At 39.8% G+C, this 23,245-nt stretch overlaps 1 protein-coding gene across 4 annotated transcripts in view; it reads right to left on the reverse strand.

Annotated features, from left to right (window-relative positions):
- DNAJB6 (DnaJ heat shock protein family (Hsp40) member B6) overlaps window positions 1-23,245 on the reverse strand; it is a 99,093-nt gene that overhangs the window by 62,224 nt on the left and 13,624 nt on the right. For all 4 annotated transcript variants that reach the window (XR_012157621.1, XM_073334548.1, XM_073334551.1 and 1 more), the window contains exons 2-5: window positions 13,533-13,628; window positions 10,912-11,021; window positions 6,144-6,203; window positions 4,628-4,738 (exon numbers count right to left, since the gene is read on the reverse strand). Coding sequence is in view for 3 of the 4 variants with exons in the window: in XM_073334548.1 (XP_073190649.1) it covers window positions 4,628-4,738; window positions 6,144-6,203; window positions 10,912-11,021; window positions 13,533-13,597 (346 nt within the window). In the remaining variant the exon portion in view is untranslated. The remainder of the gene's footprint in view (window positions 1-4,627; window positions 4,739-6,143; window positions 6,204-10,911; window positions 11,022-13,532; window positions 13,629-23,245) is intronic.

Genomic DNA, 23,245 nt, shown 5'->3' on the forward strand with positions numbered 1-23,245 from the left:
ATGTGTAGTAATTTCTGTTGTCAGAAGAGGGTCACAATTTGTTCTCTCAATTATTTGTTCTTGTTCACAACTTTCTGAGTAGTAAGCATAGGTGCTCAAATACTTACCCCGGTGGGGGGGACGGACCTAGCCTAACCAGAAGAGGGCAAAATTTTTCAGCCAAAACACTACTCTAAATATGCAGATCCCAGTTGACCAAGTCATTTTATGCATGTGTGTTGATTCTGGTCAACTACTTTAAAAAAAAAAAAGGGGCGGGGGGGCAAATATTTTTCTTTTTGGGCTAGTACCTAGGAACCTACCAACATTTAGGCAGAATGGTGGTACCTCCCTCCCCCACTTTTCACTCAGTAACCCAGTAGTTAGAGCACTCACCTAAGATAAGAGACATGGGCCTGAGTCCCTTCTCCAGAGCAGGTACTTGAATCTGGAAATGTGGGAGGCCCAGTTTCAAATCCCTACTCTGGAGAAGGGACTTGAGCTCAGGTCTCCCACCCTCAGATAAGTGCCCTAAACCACTGGTTTACTGAATAAAAAGTGGGGGAGCAACACCACCATCCCACCTAAATTTTGGAGTTAGGCTCTTGAGTCCCCTTGTGAATATAAACCTTTGATTCCAAACCAAAATGAAGCATTCTGAATGGAACAAAAAACATTGTTTCACCAAACTGAACTATGGAAATTTTGATTCATTGAAATTTCTGGGGTGGGGGTGGGGGTGGGTGTTGTTTGAACTACCATTGACAGGGGGAGAGGGGGAAATCAGTTATTCACTGCTGTAACGCTGAATCTAATGATAGCTTACTACAGTGCCTCACATGAGGAGCCCTGCCAAGTTGCAAAATTAGATTTAAATCTATAAACGTCATCTTCCGTTGTTGAAATTAACAGACAATAGCTCATCATTGTGTGCAGTGTTGTTACCCTGTTGGTATATTAGAGAGACAAGGTGGCTGAGGTAATCTTTTATTGGACCAACTTCTGTTGGTGAAAGCAAGCTACAGAGCTCTTCTTCAGGTCTCACATATTGCTTCACCCACCTTGTGTCTATAATAGACCACAAAAGTATTTTACAGTAGTAAAAAAAATACTGTAAAAGTTTAAGTTAAAAGGAAAAAACCTTGATATTGTAGTTCTTTCAAAACGCATTGTAGCTTGGAAGTTTAATGTTAAAACCACATACACACACCTTGGCAATGGTGTATGTGTCACAAGAAAAAAAAATTCTGTAAGCAGACGGTGCCTTAAGTCACTCATAAGAGCCAAGAAAAATACATATTGTACATAGGTGTTAAAGTGGCCTCAGTTGGCGAAGCAGGGAAGACCACAGATATAGTTCTGTAGACCATCCCATCCCTAGTGTTGCACATGCTTGGAAATGGTTCCTCAGTGTTCTCTCATACACCACCACATCTAGTTTTGCTTCTATCAAATGTATTTTTTACGTTCTTCTGCTGTGTTCAGCTGTCACTATAGGTCTTCCATCAACTAAAACCTCATCCTTTTCCATTCCTGTAATTTTAAGTTGAACACTACATAGGTGTATGAAAGATTAAGCTAGGTTGACAGAAGAGGCCAATTTATTTCACAGACTTTATGCAGAGTCTACCAAAACATACTTCCGGGTACAAGATAGTCTTTGAATACCTTGTGATTGTATACTACCTACCCCAACCTGAGAAACACAGCTGTTTCACACTTATCTGCAAATGGCTGTTTTCCTACCTGAAAAGTATTCAAAACTACTTTTGATTTTTCTGAACCTCAAATCTTCACCTTCTTATATGCAGAACCCAATTGCTGGTTGTAAGTTTAGCCACAAGTATTCAGATTTTTACAAACACTGAGTTAATCTTTTGTGGGTCTTGTTGTGATTGAGAGCTGAAGAACAAACTGAATCCAGAGTGTTGATAGTGAAAATATTTGTTACACTTCTTCCCACAATCCATCTTAGTAAAGAAACAACGTAAACAGGAATCAAAACACTCTTTTAAAAATAAAGTTTATTGTTTTAACTAAGAGCTCTTCAGCAGGGCTCCTCCTCCCATTCTCCAGAGGCTTCCCCCTCTGATCTTCTACTAGGCTCCTCCCCTCCACTCTTCTAATCCTACACTGACATCCCTCCTCCAATATTTCATCAAATTCTTCCTCTGCCTATCCGACACCAAGTTCTTCCTCCAGCCCCTCTGCCGATCCGCCACTGGATTCTTCTTCCAGCCCCTCTGCTGATTCCTCTGCCATTCCTCCACTATATTCTTCCTCCACAAACCCTTCCTTTGATCCTCCATTAGACTCCTCAGGCAGCCAACTGATGACCACTGAGTAGGAATCTAAAGAAACATGCCCACTGCAATTAGTAAGTTAGTTCACCATTCTTAGCTACTTTGTCACTTACCAATATATTATGTCAATGAAGTTGCATGTCACCTTAAAAATTTAAGTCACTGTACCTATAAACTTCTTCCTCCTTTATAAGTGGCCCCATTATCTGGCCACTTAAATAGGAAAGCGGCAATAATAAATGACTTCTATATGCTAACAAAATGGTTTAATATTTGTATTGAACAGTTGTTCAAATTATGGATGCTTTGTTTTAGAAGCTGATCACTAAAATGAAGATCCCATGTGTTTAAGCATTTTTACTTTGTTATTTTTCTATATATTACACTGAAATGAAATAGTCTGAGTGCAGGGATGCACTCAGGTATTGTTTCATATTCTCTGTGTGTATATAAAGTCTGCTGCAGTTTCCACGGTATGCATCCGATGAAGTGAGCTGTAGCTCACGAAAGCTCATGCTCAAATAAATTGGTTAGTCTCTAAGGTGCCACAAGTACTCCTTTTCTTTTTAGGGATGCTGCAGTTAGTCATATGATTCCTTGAACTCAGTTTATGTTTAACTACTTAATTTCATACTCACAACAGTTGAGAAATAAATAACCACACCACTCATCAGTACCCAACTTGGAAGTAACTCCCTTTGCTCCTGGATCATTTTTAAGTGTTGCCAGTACTAAAGCTGTCATCCTCAGCTTCACTCCTTCACTAGAAGCAGAACACACTTCCTACCCAGAAATGGAGGAAGGGGAATCTAAAGAGCAATTAAAAAAACTGGGGAGGCGGGGAGGAGGCTAGCTTCTGAATAGGAAACTAAAATCTTCTGACTCCTTTCCCTTTCCTCTTCATTTCTCCCCCACCTAAGCCTTTTTTTCTTCCTGCAGGTCAATGGGGCTCATCTCCAAAAGAACTGAAATTTGTTTTTTTCCATTATCAACACGGAGAGAATCCAAGCCTCTCTTCCGCCTTAAAAAGTAAGGTAAAAGAAATACAATTAAATACATTAAAAAAAAAACAAAAAACAAAACATTTCCCTCTTCTTTAAAGCATTAGAAAACAAGCTTCCCCCCTTTCCCAGGATTTCTTCATATTTGCATGTTTTGGTAGACTCGGCACAATCTCTGGGAAATAAATTGGCCTCCTCTGTCAATCTAGCTTGATCTTTCATATTCTTACATAATGTTGGCATATATGTAAACAGAAAGGCATGGGGAGAGGAAGGAAAAATGGGTTCTGATTAAGATTGTGAAAAGATGTTGGTGCATACGTGTTAGTTTATGGGAAGCTTCACTGCTCTCGAAACAAATTCATGGTACAAATCTCTCCCGCTGCACACTCAACCTGAACTGTACATGTGTATAGTGAACATGTAGTAGACAAGCTTCCTCTGACCCACTAATGAATTTTTTCAAAGATTCCTAGGATAGGACAATGATTTGTGCTCCTTTCCCATTCAGGAGTTAATCATAAAAGTCACCTACTGTTTGCAGTAGTGTTGCATTAATTCCTCTTCAGCTCTATGGAATAACCAGGAGGTCTCATTTCACATGTCTTGTCTTTAAACAGGCAGAGAATTCTTCTTGCAATCCTCAAGATGTTACTCCTTCTGGTTCCTTTAGGCAGTTCCAGGAGTGAAAGGCTGAACACAGCATGTGTTCCTTTTGTGGATCAAAAGGGGAAACCAGCTGCACTTGCAGAGATTGAATAAGATCCATAGCAGTTTTGCTGAGATCTTTTGTATGGCCGAGGGTGCCTTCACAAGCGCACAGTTCATTGACATGATGCTGGCAAGCATAAAGTATTTTTTAAACGGCTTTGTTTGCAAACAATTATTTATTTTCTTTAACTCCATGGTAGCCAGAGGCTTCGGAAGCTATTGCTTATGCTTTTTCTTTTGGTGGTGGTGGTGGTGTCATTTTTTCTGACTGTCATGCAGCGCCAGACTTGGGAAGAAAGTGTTTTTATGCCATACAGACAGCAACCCACATTTACTAAAGCAGAACTGTTGTGTGTGATTTATTAGTTTCTTCTTTTAGAAAGACGATAGCAAACCTGATATACTATTTGTAAACAAACAGACCTTGACAGAGCAAAAACTGACCACAAAACCCTACATGCAACAGCAAAAAACAAGGAGGGAGACAGGTGAAAAAAAGACTTTTTAAAACATCCAAGAGATCAGTTATAATTTTCACTCCAGTGAAAGTCAAATTATACACATCTGTTATGTAGAGATGAATTTTAGCCACTACTCTGATGCACCACTACCCCCCAAAAGCTGCTGACTTACCAAAGAAGTCAAATGAGAAGGGGTCCCTTCCACCAAAAAACTCACTAAAGACATCTTCTGGGTTACGGAATGTAAATCCATATTCAAATGGGCTGTCAAAATGACTTACACCTGCAGAAAAAGAAGTCACATTTCACAACTCTTCACACTACAGAAGCACAAAATATTTGAGTTGTATGTATAAGCTGTATATGTTTCTATGTTTTCTAACACACAGAATTCTAGTTTTTCACAATAGTTCATTTCTGGCTCATTGGATAGATTCTCAATATATTCTTCACACCACATTTAATACTGTTGAGTGAGACTTTCATGTTAAAATTCTCATATTCTGCTAAAAAGATCTACTGTATCTAGAATTACTGTAATCAGTTTTTCTACAGCAAAGGATGTTTCCATCTTTTACTAATTGGACAGTCAAAGAGGTCATCTGTAGTTTATTAAACAAAGTTTCAATTTCTCCCCTTCTTCCCCTCCCGTCACTTTCCAGATATCCCTAAAGTTACTTTTATCATTTATGTTCTTCTGCAGGTTTCTAGACATCAATATTTATTTCTCATTATCCTTAAAGGAACACATCTGACTAAAAATTAAAAGTCTTATTGTCGGCGTTTAGAAAAAAAATCAAAGCTCTCTGTTGGTGTTGAAGTCTGGTGCATCTTTACTTGTGAATCAGTATAATCTTGTGATGGCTTATTTGATAGTCTCACCTGCCAGCTTTTGATTTAGGTCAGTGGTTTTCAACCTTCGTTCTTGTGCAGACCCTTTGGAAACCTTAGTCTGCAGACCCCCAGGGGCCTGGCGAACAGGTTGAAAAATCACTGATTTATATTACACAAAGAATCTCTGACTTACAGTTGGCAAATACAAGCTAAAATTAGACACTTCAGTTGTTAAGACTATACTTATGATTGTAGACTCTCCCAGAATTTGGGAAGAGTTTCTCCTCTGATTTATTGTTTGACTACCTGATAGTCTTTCAAAAAGACGACTTAATTATTTTTTTTTTAAAACAAACATGACCAAGTAAAAATGAAATTTTCAGTTTCTGCTTTGCAGGTTAATGTCACATTTGTTTAAAAAGCAACAGATAACGAAGACATTTTAGAAAAATTGTAGTCTCTTCTTTTGGTCTTATGTTTTATAAAAACTTTTCAAAATTTAAATGTTGGGCCAAGTTAGAGTCTAACTTGCTTTTCCTCACTTACTTTGACTATACAGACTAATTCCTGTTACATGTTTAAAATATTGTTTTGGACTAGATAGGCAAATTCACTGGCTGGAACTAGTCCTATCAGGGTCATGTCAAGTTGCTACTCTATGGTTATGTGCTAACACAACATCCCCAGTGGCTCCGTTTCTACATAATTTAATTACATTTAAGAATATTTTAGCTCTTATGGCTATAAAAGCTTTTCAGAGCATGAACCAATCTGTAACTAAAATGAGTCTGCAGAGTGGAACAGTTAAAATCATTCAGATGATATGGAAGAAAAAACATGCCAAGTTTACATACCTCCACCTCCTTCATTTAAACCTTCTTTTCCATATTTGTCATAGATGTCACGTTTTTTAGCTACAAAAAAAGTTAATTACATCAGTTAAGCTGCATTTGGAAGCAGGAGAAATGCAGTATGCATCACTAATGTACTCAGTTGAATTTTATCACAGAAAGTTTATTTAAGCCATGTTTGTTACAGAAAATGCAGAGTACAAATATTTTGCTAATCATCAAAGCACCACGGGTGAAGAAAAAACTGTTCTTAAGTGTCAATAATTTAGTTCTAGTAGCTACTAATAAGGTGTCATGTTCACCATCCTGTTTCACGATTTCCATTGAGAGATGCTTTAATATGCTGAAAGGTAGCTCTTTTTTGGAAGGAAGCCTATGGTCTTCATGTTTGTATATTCAGCAAAATAACTAAAGGCATTGTGACAAAACTGGTAAGAGACTTTGTCACTGTGATATCAGATTGTGGGAAGGCATTTTTCAAAGACTGCTAGGTATGGATGCAGGATGGAAAAGAGCATAAGTCAAGGAGGGGCCATTTAACACACACACAAAAAGCTGATGAATTATTTGCTTGCCATATTCCAGAGTCCACAGATATGCAACTTCATTGTTACTAGTCTTTTCCCAGGGCAATTTTTTTTTTTTTTTTTGAGTGTGGGGGAGGAGAGAAGTAAATCAAGTCTGCATTATAAAAGTTCAGGCTGCTGTCTCAGTAATCAAAGTTCAGAGTGAAGAGTTCTGCCAGGTAGAACACCGGGCTTTTTGCTCCAGCAGCTCAGACACTATTCTGGAAGTGAAAGCAAGAGACTTGCCGGAGCATTTGACAAAACTAGACACAGTCTGATCCAACACCTATTGTAGTCTTCTCATTGGACTTTAATGGGAGTCTGATCAGGAACTTCAGGACTGTGTTTTTTCCCTGAAGACAATCACTTTTAACAGTTAACATATTGGGACACTATAAAGAATTTAGTAAGACATCATATCTAAAAGGGATTGTGCCTAGTCTATAGGCACCAGCCACCATTCACAATCCAAGTCCAAGACAAAATTATCTCTTGGATATTGAAAGCTCTATGAATTCCTTCTGGCTTCAGGTGCTTCACAAGTTTGTACATTACCTGCAACACTACCTTTCAATAGAGTGATTTCCTGAAGAAAAAAAAACTGAGTCTTTTAAATAGCTTGTTAAAAGAGGGAAAGACGACCAATGAAACAAGAAGCTGGGCAACCTAGAAAAAAGCAGCAGGCAAGAGACAGGAAGTCCTGCATGTGGGCTGGCAGAACAGAAGGTTTATTTTGAGAACTTCATGTTCTTGAAACTACAGGCACAGTGTCTACCAGTCAAATATTCTTTGCATAGATAATCCTTAACAGAACTACTCTTGCCAAAACCCATCTCTGTTCAAAATTGTAATGACAAAATGAATAAAATTATAGGAGAACTGATTGCATCTCATAGAAGCACAGAATCTCAGGGTTGGAAGGGACCTCAGGAGGTCATCTAGTCCAGGAGTCTCAAACATGTGGCCCGCGGAGCTTTTTGCTGCGGCCCGCTAAGCTCCCCTCACCTGCCGCCCCCCCCCCAGCACGCCTCATCCCCGTTCCTCTACCTACCTCCAAGCACTTCCAGGTGCCAAACAGCTGTTTGGCAGCACTTAGGGGTTTCCAGGGGGGAGGAGCAGGGAGCCACATGCTCAGGGGAGGAGGCGGAGAAAAGGTGGGGATTTGGGGCAGGGGTTGGAATAGGGGCAGGGAGGGGGCGGAGTTGGGGTGGGGACTTTGGGGAAGGGTTGGGAAGAGGCAGGGCAGAGCAGTGTCAGTGATGCAGCCCTCAGGCCAATGTATTAGTCTTCATGCGGCCCTCCTGGTAATTTGAGTTTGAGATCCCTGATCTAGTCCAACCCCCTGCTCAAAAGCAGGGCCAATCTCCAACTAAATCAAAAATCTCCAACCGCTCTCCTGGGTTAAATTAGCCACGTTGAATCAAAGCTACAGTACCTGATGTGTGGATCTCAACAGTATGATTTGCGCAGACTGGTTATGAAAAATAACCAAGTTTTATATGCTACATTACACTGAAATAATCATCTTAGTGCAACATGGGAATAGTTGTACCAGATCAGACCAGATGTCCATCTGGTCCATTATCCTGTCCCTAACAACGATCAGAGGCAAATGTTTCACAGGAAGGTGCAAAAAACCTAGAGGATGACATTTATGGAATAAGTTGCCCACAGAGAAAGTTTCCGCCTAGCCCTTATAAATTAGACACCAGAAACCAAAACAGGAGGCAGGGTGAACAAGTCTGTAGCCTACCAAACCAGGCCCTATTTTGAGAGGCAGAGTAGACAAAGGATGGTGCTGCTCTAGCAGAACTTTTCCCATAGTCACTTGCAACAAGTGACATTCACAAAGACATTTCTGGGGAGGAGGTGGTGTTACTCCTCTATTAACCTGAACATTGGAGAGAAGGACAGGTCCATCAATGGCTAGTAGCCAGGATGGGCAAGGATGGTGTCCCTAGCCTCTGTTTCCCAGAAGCTGGGAATGGGCGACAGGGGATGGATCACTTGATGATTACCTGTTCTGTTCATTCCCTCTGAAGCACCTGGCACGGGCCACTGCTGGAAGACAGGATACTGGGCTAGATGGACCTACGATCTGACCCAGTATGGCCATTCTTATGTAAAGCAGACAAGCATATGGAAAAAATGGGAGACGTTTCTATATTGTAGGTCTTATACAAATAGTTAAGTTAAGGCTACCAGCAGGAATGAACTTCCTATGACCAACCCATGTGCAATGAATCTGTCTGGCAGGATTAATGCATATGGAAAACGTCAGTGGTTCCCAAACTTGTTCCGTCGCTTAGGTGCGGAAAGCCCCTGGCCGGCTGGGCCAGTTTGTTTACCTGTCGCGTTTGCGGGTTTGCACGATCGCGGCTCCCAGTGGCTGCGGTTCGCTGCTCCAGGGCAATGGGAGCTGCTGGAAGCGAACCGCAGCCACTGGGAGCCACGATCGCCCGAACCCGCAGACGCGGCAGGTAAACAAACCGGCCCGGCCCGCCAGGGGCTTTCCGCGCACAAGCGGCGGAACAAGTTTGGAAACCACTGGAATAGGTGAAGGGGGAAATGCCCAATTGTACCAGTTTACTTTTTTGGGAAGCAGAGAAGGGAGAAGAGTGAAAAAATGTCAAAGGATGAACTAGATTAGTAGGGGAAATGTTCGATGCTTTTAAATACATACACACAAAAAGATAGCTGATAAAGATCTTCCATGGTATAACATCCAGATATACATGCTATTTCTCATCTTTATTAGTATTTTTTAAAACACTTTAAAAAAAAAGGTTAACGGCTCCAGTCAGTTATCTGAGGATAACTGGTTTTTAAGGTCAGGCTTGACAAAGCCCTGGCTGGGATGATTTAATTGGGTATGGGTCCTGTTTTTGAGCAGGGGGTTGGACTAGATGACCTCCTGAGGTCCCTTCCAACCCTGATATTCTAGGATTCTATGATATAGAATATAAAAGATGCACAAACCCTTTGGTTTATGGTTCAGATTAGCTGCTGACAATGCTCTGACAAAAAAAGAGATGCTTCCTTCCAAGTCAAGAATTTACGTTGAAGGGAACGAAAGTGACCTCTTGCTTATAGTAGCTCATACTATACAATTTTGATTCTGACCAATTCTAAGTAAATGATTCCTACAAGAGGTTAATCAGTACAATATTAAAACTGATTAGAATTTAAGGCTCCCAACCCCCATACTAAGTAGTTTCTGACAATTCTAAATACTCTAAGTCTTGTCAGCACTCTTATTATGGACCCCAAAACAAAGCAAGACAACTGCGGAATTTCAGCAACTGCTACACTAAGTTTATAAAGTTAACTTTATAAAGACAAGTTAGACATAAATACACCACCCACACATTCTTTCAAGTTTCTTATTGTGACAAACCACTTGCCAGTGAGCCCTTCTTGGATTCTTCCATGTACATTACCCACCATGCTAGGTGGGAAGGCTACATAATCTGTTTAGGAGATTGCCTCATGATGTATCACCTCTCCCACAAAATTTTGAAAGCTACAAAATCCTTAAAAAGGATACCGCCCTTCTGACAGTGTATTAGAAATTAAATGATGTTATATTTAGAGAGAGTTACCCTATTGCTCGTTTTGACTACTGCAAGGAGAGGAAGGGAGGCTTTTGGTATTCAGCTCTCTCTCTCTATATATCTATGAGACAGAGACACCACTACCATGATCAGTTGCTGCATACAGCTGGCTAGTTGGTAAAGAAAAATATTTGGACTAGTTATCCCAATTAATAGATCATGAATTAGAAAAAATGTAGAACCAAGTGGTGAGAAGAAACTTCTAGGGGTTTAGAAGGAAGTATGACCACCATGGCTAATTGATTCCAAGGATATATTTCTCTAAATTCCATGCTTTCAAATCTTTATGAACTCCTGTAGAGAATTCATTCTTAAATCACAGGTCTCTGTAGACTCAGGATTTAACATGTAGGCTTAAACTGTTAAATCAACTCAAAGTATTTCTTATGTCACGGAATTTCTCCTCACCTCCCCCCCATCCCAGCACCGCACTGTACAACTACTTCCACTTCTTTCGAAGAGCACCACAAAAAAAGGGCCATTTGTGGACCAATTTAAGAAAACCCCTTTAAAGCACGATGCTTCAACATTTCCACTACAGCTCCATAACCAAAGATTACCTGCTGCCAAGATCCCTTTTAAGACACTTACCATCTGACAAAACCTCATATGCTTCAGCTACTTGTTTGAATCGCCTCTCAGCTTCTTCTTTGTTGTCTGGATTTTTATCGGGGTGCCACTTTAAAGCTAGTTTGCGGTACCTAAAATAAAAAGGGAAGATAAATCATGCTCTATTTCAGTAAACTGCACTCATAAGCACCAGACAGATATACACAAGAAATACAGGTGTCAAAATGGAAATTATGAATTAGGACACTTAGTTGCTCAAATCTTATTTGTAGACCTATTTCAAGAAATTTTGCTGATAACACAGATAAGTAACTTAAGCCGTCAGGGTACCCTCCAGTTTTGCTAAAGAAATATTTTACTGGGAATCAATTACTCCTGGGTGCTGCTGACTGATGGAGTTTAGCTGCAAACAGGCCTCCTTTAGCTGCTTCTGTGATTCCCTCTGTTCTCTCAGTAACCTTGCTACATCTGAGTGGATTGGCTGCTGACAATCTGGTTTTCAGAAGCAATTCTTGCAAGGGAAGTTAGCCCTACCTCCTCCTCTGCCAAAGACTGAGTGGAGAACTGGGTTGGCATGTAGGAAGGTGGAAGTAGGGAGGGTACAAAGAAACCTCTTTGCCCAACCCTGTAGATCTGGAGGCCACAGACTTGCTGCTGCATGCTCTCCGCAGAGTTCTAACAAACATCCAAGTAGGATTTAATGCTATACCGTAGTAGCAACTCTTTCCGTGTTTATAAGCAATTAGTGTGTTTTTGGTGGACAGACAACACCTGGAGGAACTACATTGAAAGATTTGGAGGCTACACCATATGCACAATTCCTAGCCGGAGGAGAGGACCCCAAGAAGAATAATTTAGTGTAAAGCAGTTTTACAGTCTTGTGCCCCTCAGTATTTAAGTGTACAGATTATATCTGGGGTAGTTTTATGATCGAACAGGAGCATAAGCTTGAATGTTCGAGTTAAGTAGTTATCCATACAGGTATGCATGCCAAATTAAAGCTCTGATCCACTATCAGGGTTTGATCAGCATAAACCTTCTATACTAGGCTGTGGCAGGAAACTGATACAGCATGTACAAGTTACTGGAAACTAGAAATGTTGCATAATATTTAGCAGCCCATGAAAGGAAGATGTTCCACAAGGAAAGCTTCCTCCCAGTTGTTTCTGAAAAAAGCAATTGGAAACTAAGATGTGTTACTCATTCACTTTAGCATTGCTGCCAGACAGCTACTTTACAGCTGCAAGCAATGCACAAAAGTCTAAATTAAAAGGTGTATCTGATTGCTCTAAAAAATTTCCTAATTTAAATGTGTTCACCTTTTCATTAGTAGATGTTCAATCCATTAAGTCAAAGCATGGAAAACAGATCTCATCCAATAAAACTGGAGAGTTAATTTCCAAAGAAATTGCTTCATATACTTTTTTTTTTTTTTTTAAATAGAGGAGACTTCATCTTGGTTTGAGGCATTCTGAACATTTTGCAGTGGGAAGGAAATGGAGTCAGAACAACTTCAGCTGATTCACACAGCAGATGTTGCCACTACCTGTGCTGTTTCAGGAGGGAGCACTTCTAGGTACCATGCAGTTAGAGTACTTCACAGCTTCTTCAGCCTAACAGCTCAATGTTATTCTTGCCCCATTCAGTGCTCTGTGGAAATCACCTTTAATAGTATTTGAAATCATTACTCCACATTTTGAAGAGGTATCTACTAACTGATTTGCAATGATAATCTGAAGCCAGTTAAAAACCTAGTATAAAAGGAAGTTGCATATAGCAGGGTGAGCCAATTCTCAAATGGTGGACCATGGTATACTTCCAGGAAGTCCTCAGTCTGGACACAGTGAAATTCTGAAAATTCCAGAACCTTAAGGGTTTCTAGAAGCTTTTTGCCCAAAATCTAAAAAACAGGCTCCTCTCCACACGCGTGAATGGCTGCATCAGGTCTTTTATTTGTGTTTGTTCCAATCTGATCAAGTTTGGAAGTGGCATCAGACAGTGGACAGATAGTGCATACAGAGAAGTGCAGCATCAGAATGCAAAACGCCTGAGGCAGCGGGTGTTTGCAGGAAGCAAGAGGAGATTTGGTACTGGTAAACATGCAGTCTACACCAAGGGAGAGAAAAGAAAATTGATGAGAGGCCGAAGCCAAGGAAGCATGAGGGAGCCAAGAAAGGTTCTAACCTGAAATGATCTACAATAGGAGGATTAGAATCTACAGAGTTAAGTAATTTAGTCTAAATGAGACAAAATTGGCATTGTACACTAGAATGAAGAGCTGATGATCTAATCTAGTGCATTTTATGTAGACCGCCTCCTTCATTTCATAAAACCTTATCTGAAAGTGACTGATAAAAAAGTTTATCTTTTTTTAAAAAAGAGCTTGGGATCAATTTTTAGAATGGTTAATGTGCTTTATTAGGAAACAAAAGTACCTTATGAAACGTTTCTCCTGACATGTGCACATAAAATGAAAGATGGATTTTCTGGAGCACTGCTGATCTCACTAATAATGAAACTTTTCTGAATTACTAATTACCAATACCAATAGAATGGAAATTTGATATCTAGAGATCAAGTGTATACATTTATTTATGAGAAGGTGTGCAAGATTTGACTTGAACAAAGAAAATGGTACTTACGCTTTTTTAATGTCTTCTGGTGAGGCATGCCTATGCACTCCTAGAACATCATAATAATCCACCATGTTTTAACAGTTGTCTTGTTAACAGCAAGTCCTGCAATTACAAGAACCTATTACTAAATGGGTACAGTACTACTACTGAGTAACGTGACATCTCTCCCTTTACATGATTTAATAGAAGGGATTTTTTTTTTAAATCCAAACATTTCCTACAAACAGTAGTACAAGGAGGACTAGTCTGTTCCTATGTTGATAGAAAATAAGAAAAGTTATACGGATGCAATTTGGTTTTAGGTTCTCCAATTCCATCATTTAGGCAGGTATCCTACATTGAACTAGACAGGGAGTTAAGTCATTTCTCATTAGTGGATATGAAGTACTGACAGTATGTAACTGGACAGTAATATATTTTCTTGCATGCTAAAATTTGTCAAGATCTATTGCTAATGCGGACACTTTTTACGCAGTACGTCTATAGCGACAGGCCATTAGGAAGTCTGGCTACCCTATATTTCCGTAGCACCTTCTTCATACTAGAGTACTGCTGCCATTGTAAGGCCTTGTTTACACTACCAGGGTAAGTTGACTTAAGTTACACCACTCCAGCTATGTTAATAACATAGCTGGAGTAGATGTAGCTTAGGTTGACTTATTGCTATGTCCACACTGTGCTGCATCAACAGGAGATGCTCTCCTGTCTACTTGCCTTACTCCTCTCATTCGGGTGGAGTACTGGAGGCGACCAGAGTCGCTCTCTGGTTGATTTAGCAGGTCTTCACTAGACCGCTGCTGCTGCAGCAGCATTGATCCCTGGTATGTGTAGATAAGTCTCCCTTCCAGGAGAGCATGCAGAACACATAGTTGCCTCAGAAGCCTGCAATGCTGCCAAGTTTTTTTGTTTTTGTTTTTTTTAAAAACTAAAGGAACTAGACGGGTGCAATTTCTAGTAGCCATTCATAAGATCCCAAGGAAGCTTCAGAATGGTATTCTTAAAAAAAAAAAAAAAAAAAAAAGGACACAGTCGTAAGTCACTTGAGAACCAATTCAGAAAGTTAATTATCTTAAGAACATATATATCCAAACCCAGCCATAAAGTTACTACAGACAACATTGGTCTATAAAGCATTATTAAATTCAGTTTGCTAGTCATTCCTCTCTTTTATTAGGAAAATTATAGCCAAATGAGAAGGACCCACTAGTCTGGCTCAAATCTAGAAGATGAATCAGCCAACATGAACACAAGATTAAGGTTATTAAGAGTAAAATACCCAAATGGAGTTTATTTTAAGATTAAGATTAGATGTATAATAGCCAAATAAATAGTTAAGCATCTTATGGTATGTAATTTTAGTGAACACCATTTTGACTTATTTAGCCTAGAGCAATAGTCTTGGCCAGTTTAAAAAAAGGCCATGATGTTTTTGGTCACTATTAAGAGACAGAAATATAATATTAGAGGGAGTTCATGTAAATAAGCTGAATGGTCTCTGGAGTATATGGAATCCTGCCAGAGACCTCAGCTAGCTTTTACCTCCTTGTTTTATTCTGTAAATAATTTCCATTCCTTTCAGCATTAAAACTACCCCTGCTTATTCCTCCACTTTAAGTTTTCCAGTCATCTCTGAACCCAATTGTTCTAGTTCTGGTATTTTTTTTAAAAAAAAGTTTTAAATCCTGAATGACAATTCAATGGAACATCAAGCCAACATTTAAGAAATCATGAAATACAAAGTCACTCAAGTTAAATGGCAAAACTTCATTAACGCAGAGTAAAGGTTACTCAGTGATAGCTCTTGCCCTTCCAGAACGCTGAGTTCAGCAAAACTAAAATATCTGAAAACCAGAACAGAGTTACGGTAAACATCCATACAACTGTAACTCTGTCATCTGGAGCTGGCAACAGCCGCTGGATATTATCTGCGTTCATTCCAGCTACATTTACTGTGTTACGTGTAACTATACTGAATGGTGGAGGAATGAGTTGGAGTAGTTTGGGGGCAACTGTGACAGTGATATGAGGAGATCTGGGTTTGAGTCGTCCCACCAACCAACCTGTATGCGTTACCAAAGGAAAAGAGTACATATGTACCTTGAGGTTCCAGTCTACATCATTTGTATCCTGTACAATTCTGTATTGAGAGTAGTCTGTGGATTTAATGATGGGTGGGGAAAGAATAACTAAGTGTTCTCTGTTGAGGTATGAAGGGGCTGTAAGAGGATATGAAGTGGTTGTTAAAATAGAACAATGCAGAATTCTATCAGCAGAGCAAGCTCAGGTGTTTCTATAGAGAAACTGCAGGCACTGTCTATTACAATGAAGCGGAAAAAGTGTATGTGATATGAACATATTGGAGCACTGCTCAAAGAGGACAAAGTCAAGGCTGTGTGGGTGCTTATCTTACCTCTATTTCCTGGTTTTCAGATGTTTTAGTTTCACTGAACTTTATGTTAAAATATACTTTCAGCCTCCTTTATTATGGACAGTGGCCAAAGGTTACTTGTTTGCAATAGGAGTCCAGATGTGACTATGTCTAAGACAGAGATGGACAAACTACAGCCCGGGGGCCACATGCAGCCTGTGGGACTGTCCTGCCCAGCCCCTGAGCTCCTGGCCCTTGAGGCTCACCCCTGGTGGTCAGGGGTCAGGAAACAGGGGGAGTGGGGTGGGGTTCCGGGGGGCCTGTCAGGGGGCGGGGGTGTGGATAGGTTAGGGCAGTCATGGGACAGGGAGTGGGGGCAGGGAGGTTGTATAGGGGGTGGGATCCCCGGGGAGTGAGGCGGGGGGTGGAACCAGCTTCATGCCTTCCTAAACTGTATCAGTGAGATCGCCGGGACCACTACTGGTTCACAGACCAGTCGTTGAGAAATACGGCTCTAGTATACAGCACTAAAAGCATACTGTTCCACAATCATGACAATCCCAGAATATATAAATCAAGAAGTGAAAAATCCAGTGATAGTCGAGGCAGGAAACTTTTCTCTGAGCACAAGTGATTGTCACTGTAACAAAAGCTAAATGACGTGAAAGCCAACCCATCAATGATGAGACAGTCTGCATGAGGAAGATCTGTTGCAAAATCCACCCTTGGAGATAAAAGGCATGTGTTACTGAAAGAGTCAGCTTTTGAACAAGAAAAAAAAACCCTATAATCCACCAGTTGAGAAAAATCTGACATCTCCACATCCCTTTTGATGTAGGCTTGCAAAATGGTCATGGAAACTTACCAGCCAAAGCAAAAAGCCAATCTTTGCATTCTACCATGATGTAGACCTACTGATATTTTATTTTTCCTTTAGAACAAAAAGGTTACTTGCCCATGATAAAGTAGAATTTGCAAGGATGTTTAAGTAATTGTTCTGAACACCTGGGATTGTTTCATGTTCGAACTTTCAAATGAATTAGAAAAGAGTTGTCACAGATCAAGTTATCTTTTGTTTGAGATGGCACTGTACACAGTTTGTCCTTGTCTACGTTTGCACTTGAATGTTCCGCATTCAGTTCAGCTGCACCCAGTCATGGGTCCATTTTCCCAAGGTAAATACTAATATTCAAAATAGACCTGTTGCTAATTCATTATTTGCTCCAAACAAGTAGTTTGTGGATTAGGGATGTAAGGAAGTAGACACACAGAGGGCCACCAATGGCCATGAGTATTTCATGTTCCTCTATATGGGTATTTATACAGCCCCCATGACCATAGGTGGACGTATCCCTGTCCACAACACTCTTGTAAGGCAAGGAAGCTAATCCCCATTGTACAGATGGAAATGAAAGCATAACAATTAAGTGACTTGCTCAAAAGAGTCACAGGAAGTCCACATTAGAGCAGAAAATTTGAGCCAGATGTCCAGAGTCCCAGTCTAGTGCCTCAAACACAAGGGCATCCTTTCTCCTGTACATATGGCTTCAAACAGTAAAATTAAATAATCCTTTTTTCCTACTTCATTTGCTTGATGGTAAATTGGCAGGAATAGGGCATCCTGCAGAAGAATTCAGAAGTGTGGAAAGGAGGAAACAATAGAGCGGGAGAGAAAAAGAAAATTAAAGAACATGATTCTTTATTAGCTACTGCACATTAGGTTAACAGCCAGAAGTCACTCCTTAAGTGTGCAGAAGATGGGCTTCCACCTTAAGTGCCTGGGATGGGAAGCTCTGGTGGTGTCTAGCCAGAGACGAAAACTCCTTTTACCATCTCTCCCTTAACCTTGGTTTTAAAACTTAGAAAATTCAACCCAAAAGACAATGTTCTGCACCCCTCCTATGTTGAGCACATTATAACTGCAGGATTAAGTACTCAGTCAAAATATGTATTGCTAGGTTTTGACACATTTGTTACAATAGCACCCAGATGCTCCGATCAGGATCATGGCATCTTTTTATTAGGAGTTGTACTGAATACAAAAGACAGTTCCTGCCCTGAAGAGCTTTCAGTCTTTACTTGCATTATGACATTCTATTTCTCCAAGAGGCTACGTGCCTAAAAGTTGTGAGTCTATTACTGTGACCTGGTCTACACTTCAATCAGATCAACCTAGCTATGTTCATCAGGGCTGTGCAAAATGCCACATCCTGAAACACACAGCTAGGTCAACCTAACTCCCACTGTAAACACAGCTAAGTCAATGCAAGGATTCATCTGTTAACCTAGCTATCTTGTCTACACTTAAAATGTTGAAGTGATACAGCTGTACCACTGTAATGCTTCAGGAGCCAGTCGGTGTAGGCAATCCACCTCCCCAACAGGCAGTAGCTGGTCGATGGAAGAATTCTTCCATTGACACAGCACTGTCTACACAGGGATGTAGGTCAGCTTAATAATGCCACTCGGAGGTGTGGATTTTTCCACACACCTGACCAATGCAATTAAACCAACCTAATTTTCTAGTACAGACCAGGCCTCAGAGAGGTAGATTAACTACCTTCTGTCAATTCAAACATCTACACTACAGTGGCATAGCTGCTGCAGCGCCTGTAGTGTAGACATTCTTATGTCTGACATAGTCCATAAGAGTCAGATACATAAAGACTACTAGTGAAAGTTTGCCGGCATATATGGGCCACCTACAGTTAACTTCATTATTAACTGAATCATCACTTGAACTGCACCCAAGTACTGACTGAAGAGAAGAAAATCGATAGTGAATGGATACTAGACATTAAATACACACCACAGAGAACCAAGTATAAATTAAACTGATTCTTTGTGAAATCAGTGGAGAATGTAAAGTTACGCGATATATATATAATTATATTTTCTATAGCCCTAAATATGCATATATTAGTGTAGTTGCACTGTAAATATTTTATGCTCAAGAAAGAAAAATCAAAGTTACCATACCCAACTTAATGTTGATGTGTCCTCTCTTTAGAGTGTTTAGCTGTACAACTAACATTATCTTTGTTTTTTTGTATGGCATATGTAATTAATTTATAGGAAAGCCAAACAGGGATTAGCTTTTAAAAGGATTTTGCTAGTTTGTACAGCATAATATAAAGATAAAATGACTAAGTTACCATATTTTATTCACACTTGTTTAGAGCAATGCTATTTAAAATAGCCAAGGTATGAAACCATATGAGGTGAGCATGTGACAAAATGAATTAAAGAACCTGTTCAGTAGTTAGTCCTGTTTATAGTTTGAAAAAAGTTATCAGAATTGCAGCAAATGTATGAAAGATTTAAAGTGCTAGTGAAACTGCATTTTCAAAATGAAGTCACCTATTGTTCACAAGTTTAGCAAGTATGGAACAGATTTTACTTCAACTTCTCAGTTGTCACAACTGTCAAAAGAAAAAACAGCACAAACTTTCAGCCTAAGTACGAAGTTCCAAGCTACTGTGACCCTAAATAAAGTCTGCTGTCCGTGGGGCCAAGTGAATGAAATTGCATATTACAAAGGAGGATGGAGCACCATTAAAGTAAAAATGGGCAGGGTGAAGTGATTTGAACCACCACTTTTCATCTTGTTTTGCAATTTACTTCACTCATTTTCCTAGAGAAAAGTTGATTCTCACTGGCTGGCATAATCTGGTATTTTTTCTAACCAGAAGGATGCACTCTACACACATTTATTTAAGCAATTACACAGCTTTACATACACATCTTCAGATTGTTTACATTTTTATTACACAGAAAATGCTGAATGATGCATTTCTTATTTACTAAATAATCTGCATGTGACACTGTCAAGCTGCATTTGGATGGAAGTTGAATTAAAATGCACGAAGACACCACTTTACAATTTGATTTAACTAATATTAAAAGTTACTTTTATTGTGCTGGCCACAAAAAGTTAGAAATGGTTTGCATTTAAAACGGATTTAAAAGTATTATCTGTAATTAATCAAGCTAATTGTTCCCAGTCATCATATCCTTTGAGATTTTAGAACTAGAAGATCTAATCCTTTTAAATCTAAACATTATTCACAGATTGAACAGATTTTCAACTTCCTATCAGTTTCTCAACTTTGAATGAGCAATTAGTCACTGAACTGAACTAGCTGAATAAACTAAGAAAGTAAGTTCTCTTTATACCTGCAGAAAAGACTACGCTGCAAAAAGCTGGTTTAGCACTTCAGACTATTCCAGGTGACTGGCCAGTGACTTCCACTAGTTCAGTGGTGAAATTTAGGCCTTAATATAGGTTGCCATACTTCCCAATGTTTAGAAGCCATTTAAGATTTATACCTAAAATCCAATTTTAAAGGGGTTGTTTAAAATTCTTATCCACCCTGACAATGGGTTATGTTATTTAACATGTAGAAACTAAAATTGAAAGTACATTTGAGTATCTCAGAAATGGTTCACATGCTTTACTAGAAAAGGAGTACTTGTGGCACCTTAGAGTAACACATTTATTTGAGCATAAGCTTTCATGAGCTACAGTGCACTTCATCAGATATGCCAGTACATCTAACTAGAGTTCTAAAGTCCTCGTAAACATCTTCTTACAGAAAGGATCTACAGCAGAAGTAACAAAAGCAATCCTAACTAATGACTGCTCTGTCCTACAGTAGTCATAACTCCAGTCTAAGACTGTACAATCTAGAAATAGGCATCATAGGGAAAACAAGAAAAGCAGGTTGATTGTGTGACAAGCTAGGTCAAAGGATTCTATGATTAACTTATATCAGTGGGAATCGTGCCTTTCAGAGAACAGCTGACCTTTCCTAGAAATAGGAACTAGTCCCCATTTTTAAAAACACAGATTTAACTTAAGTTTCATTTGTCATTGGCTGGTAATGACTATTGGAAGTCCCCTCAAGGAGCAACTATGGTTCATCAGTAAATTGAACAAGTTCTAGAAGTAAACTACAACTGAGAAAAATTTCTCCACCTTTATTTCTTTTGTACTATCTTCAATCATGTTAGCTCAATTGACTGACGTAACATGACTGAAAAAAATCCTTTGTCCGATCATGCATCCAATGAAGTAAGCTGTAGCTCACGAAAGCTTATGCTCAAATAAATTTGTTAAGTCTCTAAGGTGCCACAAGTACTCCTTTTCTTTTTGAAAAAAAATCCTGTTTAAGATGCCGGCTAACGAATCTGAAGTTGAGTTAGCTGGTTCCCCTCAAGACTAAAACGCAGCCAGTGAGGTTAAGGTAACTTGAGTGAGCTAACAACTGAAATGCACCACCTTTCTGCTTGTCAAGAAAGGCCCTATGAGGGGGTTACTGAAAGGCCATGAACTGCCTGAAATTGTGGGAACAGGAGTATCAATACCATGCTTAGTACTGCCCCAGATATTGTTAACCTAAAATGCAGCTACTTTGTTTTGGGCTATGTTTGTTTCAGAGAAATCTTTAGGGGATTTAGTAATATCCCAGGGACGTTAGGGGGTGTTTTTATTTTAATATATTTAGTGTTGGCTGTAGAAAAGCCTACAAAAAACTTCATATAATTGACATTTTCCCAGTGGTACATTTCCATCAAGACAGAGGCCCTGTGTTAAGCACAGCTGGGTCTACAATTTCCCAGAGAACTGGGAAGTCTGTCCTTTTATTAGAACATTTAATGTATGTCTAACACTTACGGCAGCATGTACAGAAACTGCACACCCAGCTAGCACGGGTATAAATAGCAGTGGAGACAGTGAGTCATGGATTAGGCAAGTAGAGTGCCCTACAGTGCCTGAACCCCCTAGAGAGTACACCCTACACAGCACCTCAGACATGTACACTGCTATTTGTAGTGCTGTTGTATCCCACTGCCTTGCCGGAGCCTTTCCTCACTGCATGTAGCTACACATCAGCAACAACTGTGGACACAGCCTGCCTTTCACGGCAGCATATAGCTACATGTGTAGTGCCTGTACTCTGTACATTTCTCGCCACCTAAGATTTACAGCAAAGACCTGTGAGGCTTCGTCTTTAACGTAACCTGCTTGTTTTGTAACTACAAATTGTCTTGTCTTCACTGGGATTTCACCTCAAGTTAGCTAACTGGAGTTAAGGATACATTTTTTTTCCTTGGGAAGACAGCTATAATGATGCTGAAGAGGAACAGATATGTCTGGGGGTCTGGTTTATAAGAGTGAAAGTTTATAAAAAATATTTTGTCAGCTGGAAGTGTAGATTAAGTTCCCAAGGCTTCTGGCATTTAACACAGTAAAGCAGGTTTAATTAGAATGCTTGTAAATCCAGAGTAAAGGGTAGGAATTTTTTTTCCCCACCTTTTAATGTGGAAAAGGCCTAAGGGGAAAGTTCTTAGGCAGTAGCTCTTTATCTATGGGTAGATCTTGGTTCCAAAGAAGTGTGCATGAGGTCCTATATCCACTATTTTAACTTCATGCATCTGTTTTGTAAAGACTGCAATTTAAGCTTTTTATTAACCCCCCAATTCAGCAGCTTACTCAGCCCAGTACTGACAGGAGCAGGGAATAGAGCCTCCAAGCTAGCTAATTAAAGATTATAGGTGAAACTTTGTTAGTTCTCTTTTTGTGGGCTGCACATTTCTTAATATGTGACCCTGTCAGTCTGAGTCATAACTGGAATGGAGAGTGTGAGAGAGACCAGAGTCCAGTCAATGCATCAAGGGGCAAGCAAACTGCTGGTCCATATACACTTTCCAATTAACCTTCCCATATATGGTTGTTTGAATGCCAAAGCAGGTAAACAAACCTAATATTGTTGCTTCACTAAAAAAATGGCTGAATGAGTTGACTGCCCTTTACAGAAGGAGCCTGGGTGTGAAAAATGCCCTCCATACTATCATGCTAGGTCAAGAAAAAGCAGAGGAATCGCTGTATAGCTCAATTCTCAGGTGCAGAAGAGACCCACAACTCAGACAAAATCCATTTGAATGCATTTTCAGCTAGCATGAATCCAGATGTTTTTATTTCAGTAGCATCCACAATATGGTAGGTGTTGTCTACATAGTTAGGAAGAGACAACACCTTGAAATCAGCACATAATTCCTCCTAATACACTTTACCCAGAAGTGCTGTTGAAAAACTAACCGAACCAACAGACCTCCCACCCTAGAAACGATGTTGAGGATTCACCTTTAGATACCTAAATATCCAAGTGGACCCCTAACCTTCCAAACATATACACCTCTACCCAGATATAACACGGTCCTCGGGACCAAAAAAAAAAAAAAAATCTTACTCTCTTATAGGTGAGACTGCATTATATCGGGGTAGGGAGAGGAACTGCTCCCCGCCCCAGCTCACTTCCACTCTGCCTCCTTCTCTGAGCATGCCAAT

Source organism: Lepidochelys kempii, chromosome 2 (genome assembly GCF_965140265.1).
Source record: "Lepidochelys kempii isolate rLepKem1 chromosome 2, rLepKem1.hap2, whole genome shotgun sequence".
NCBI lineage: Eukaryota > Metazoa > Chordata > Testudines > Cheloniidae > Lepidochelys > Lepidochelys kempii.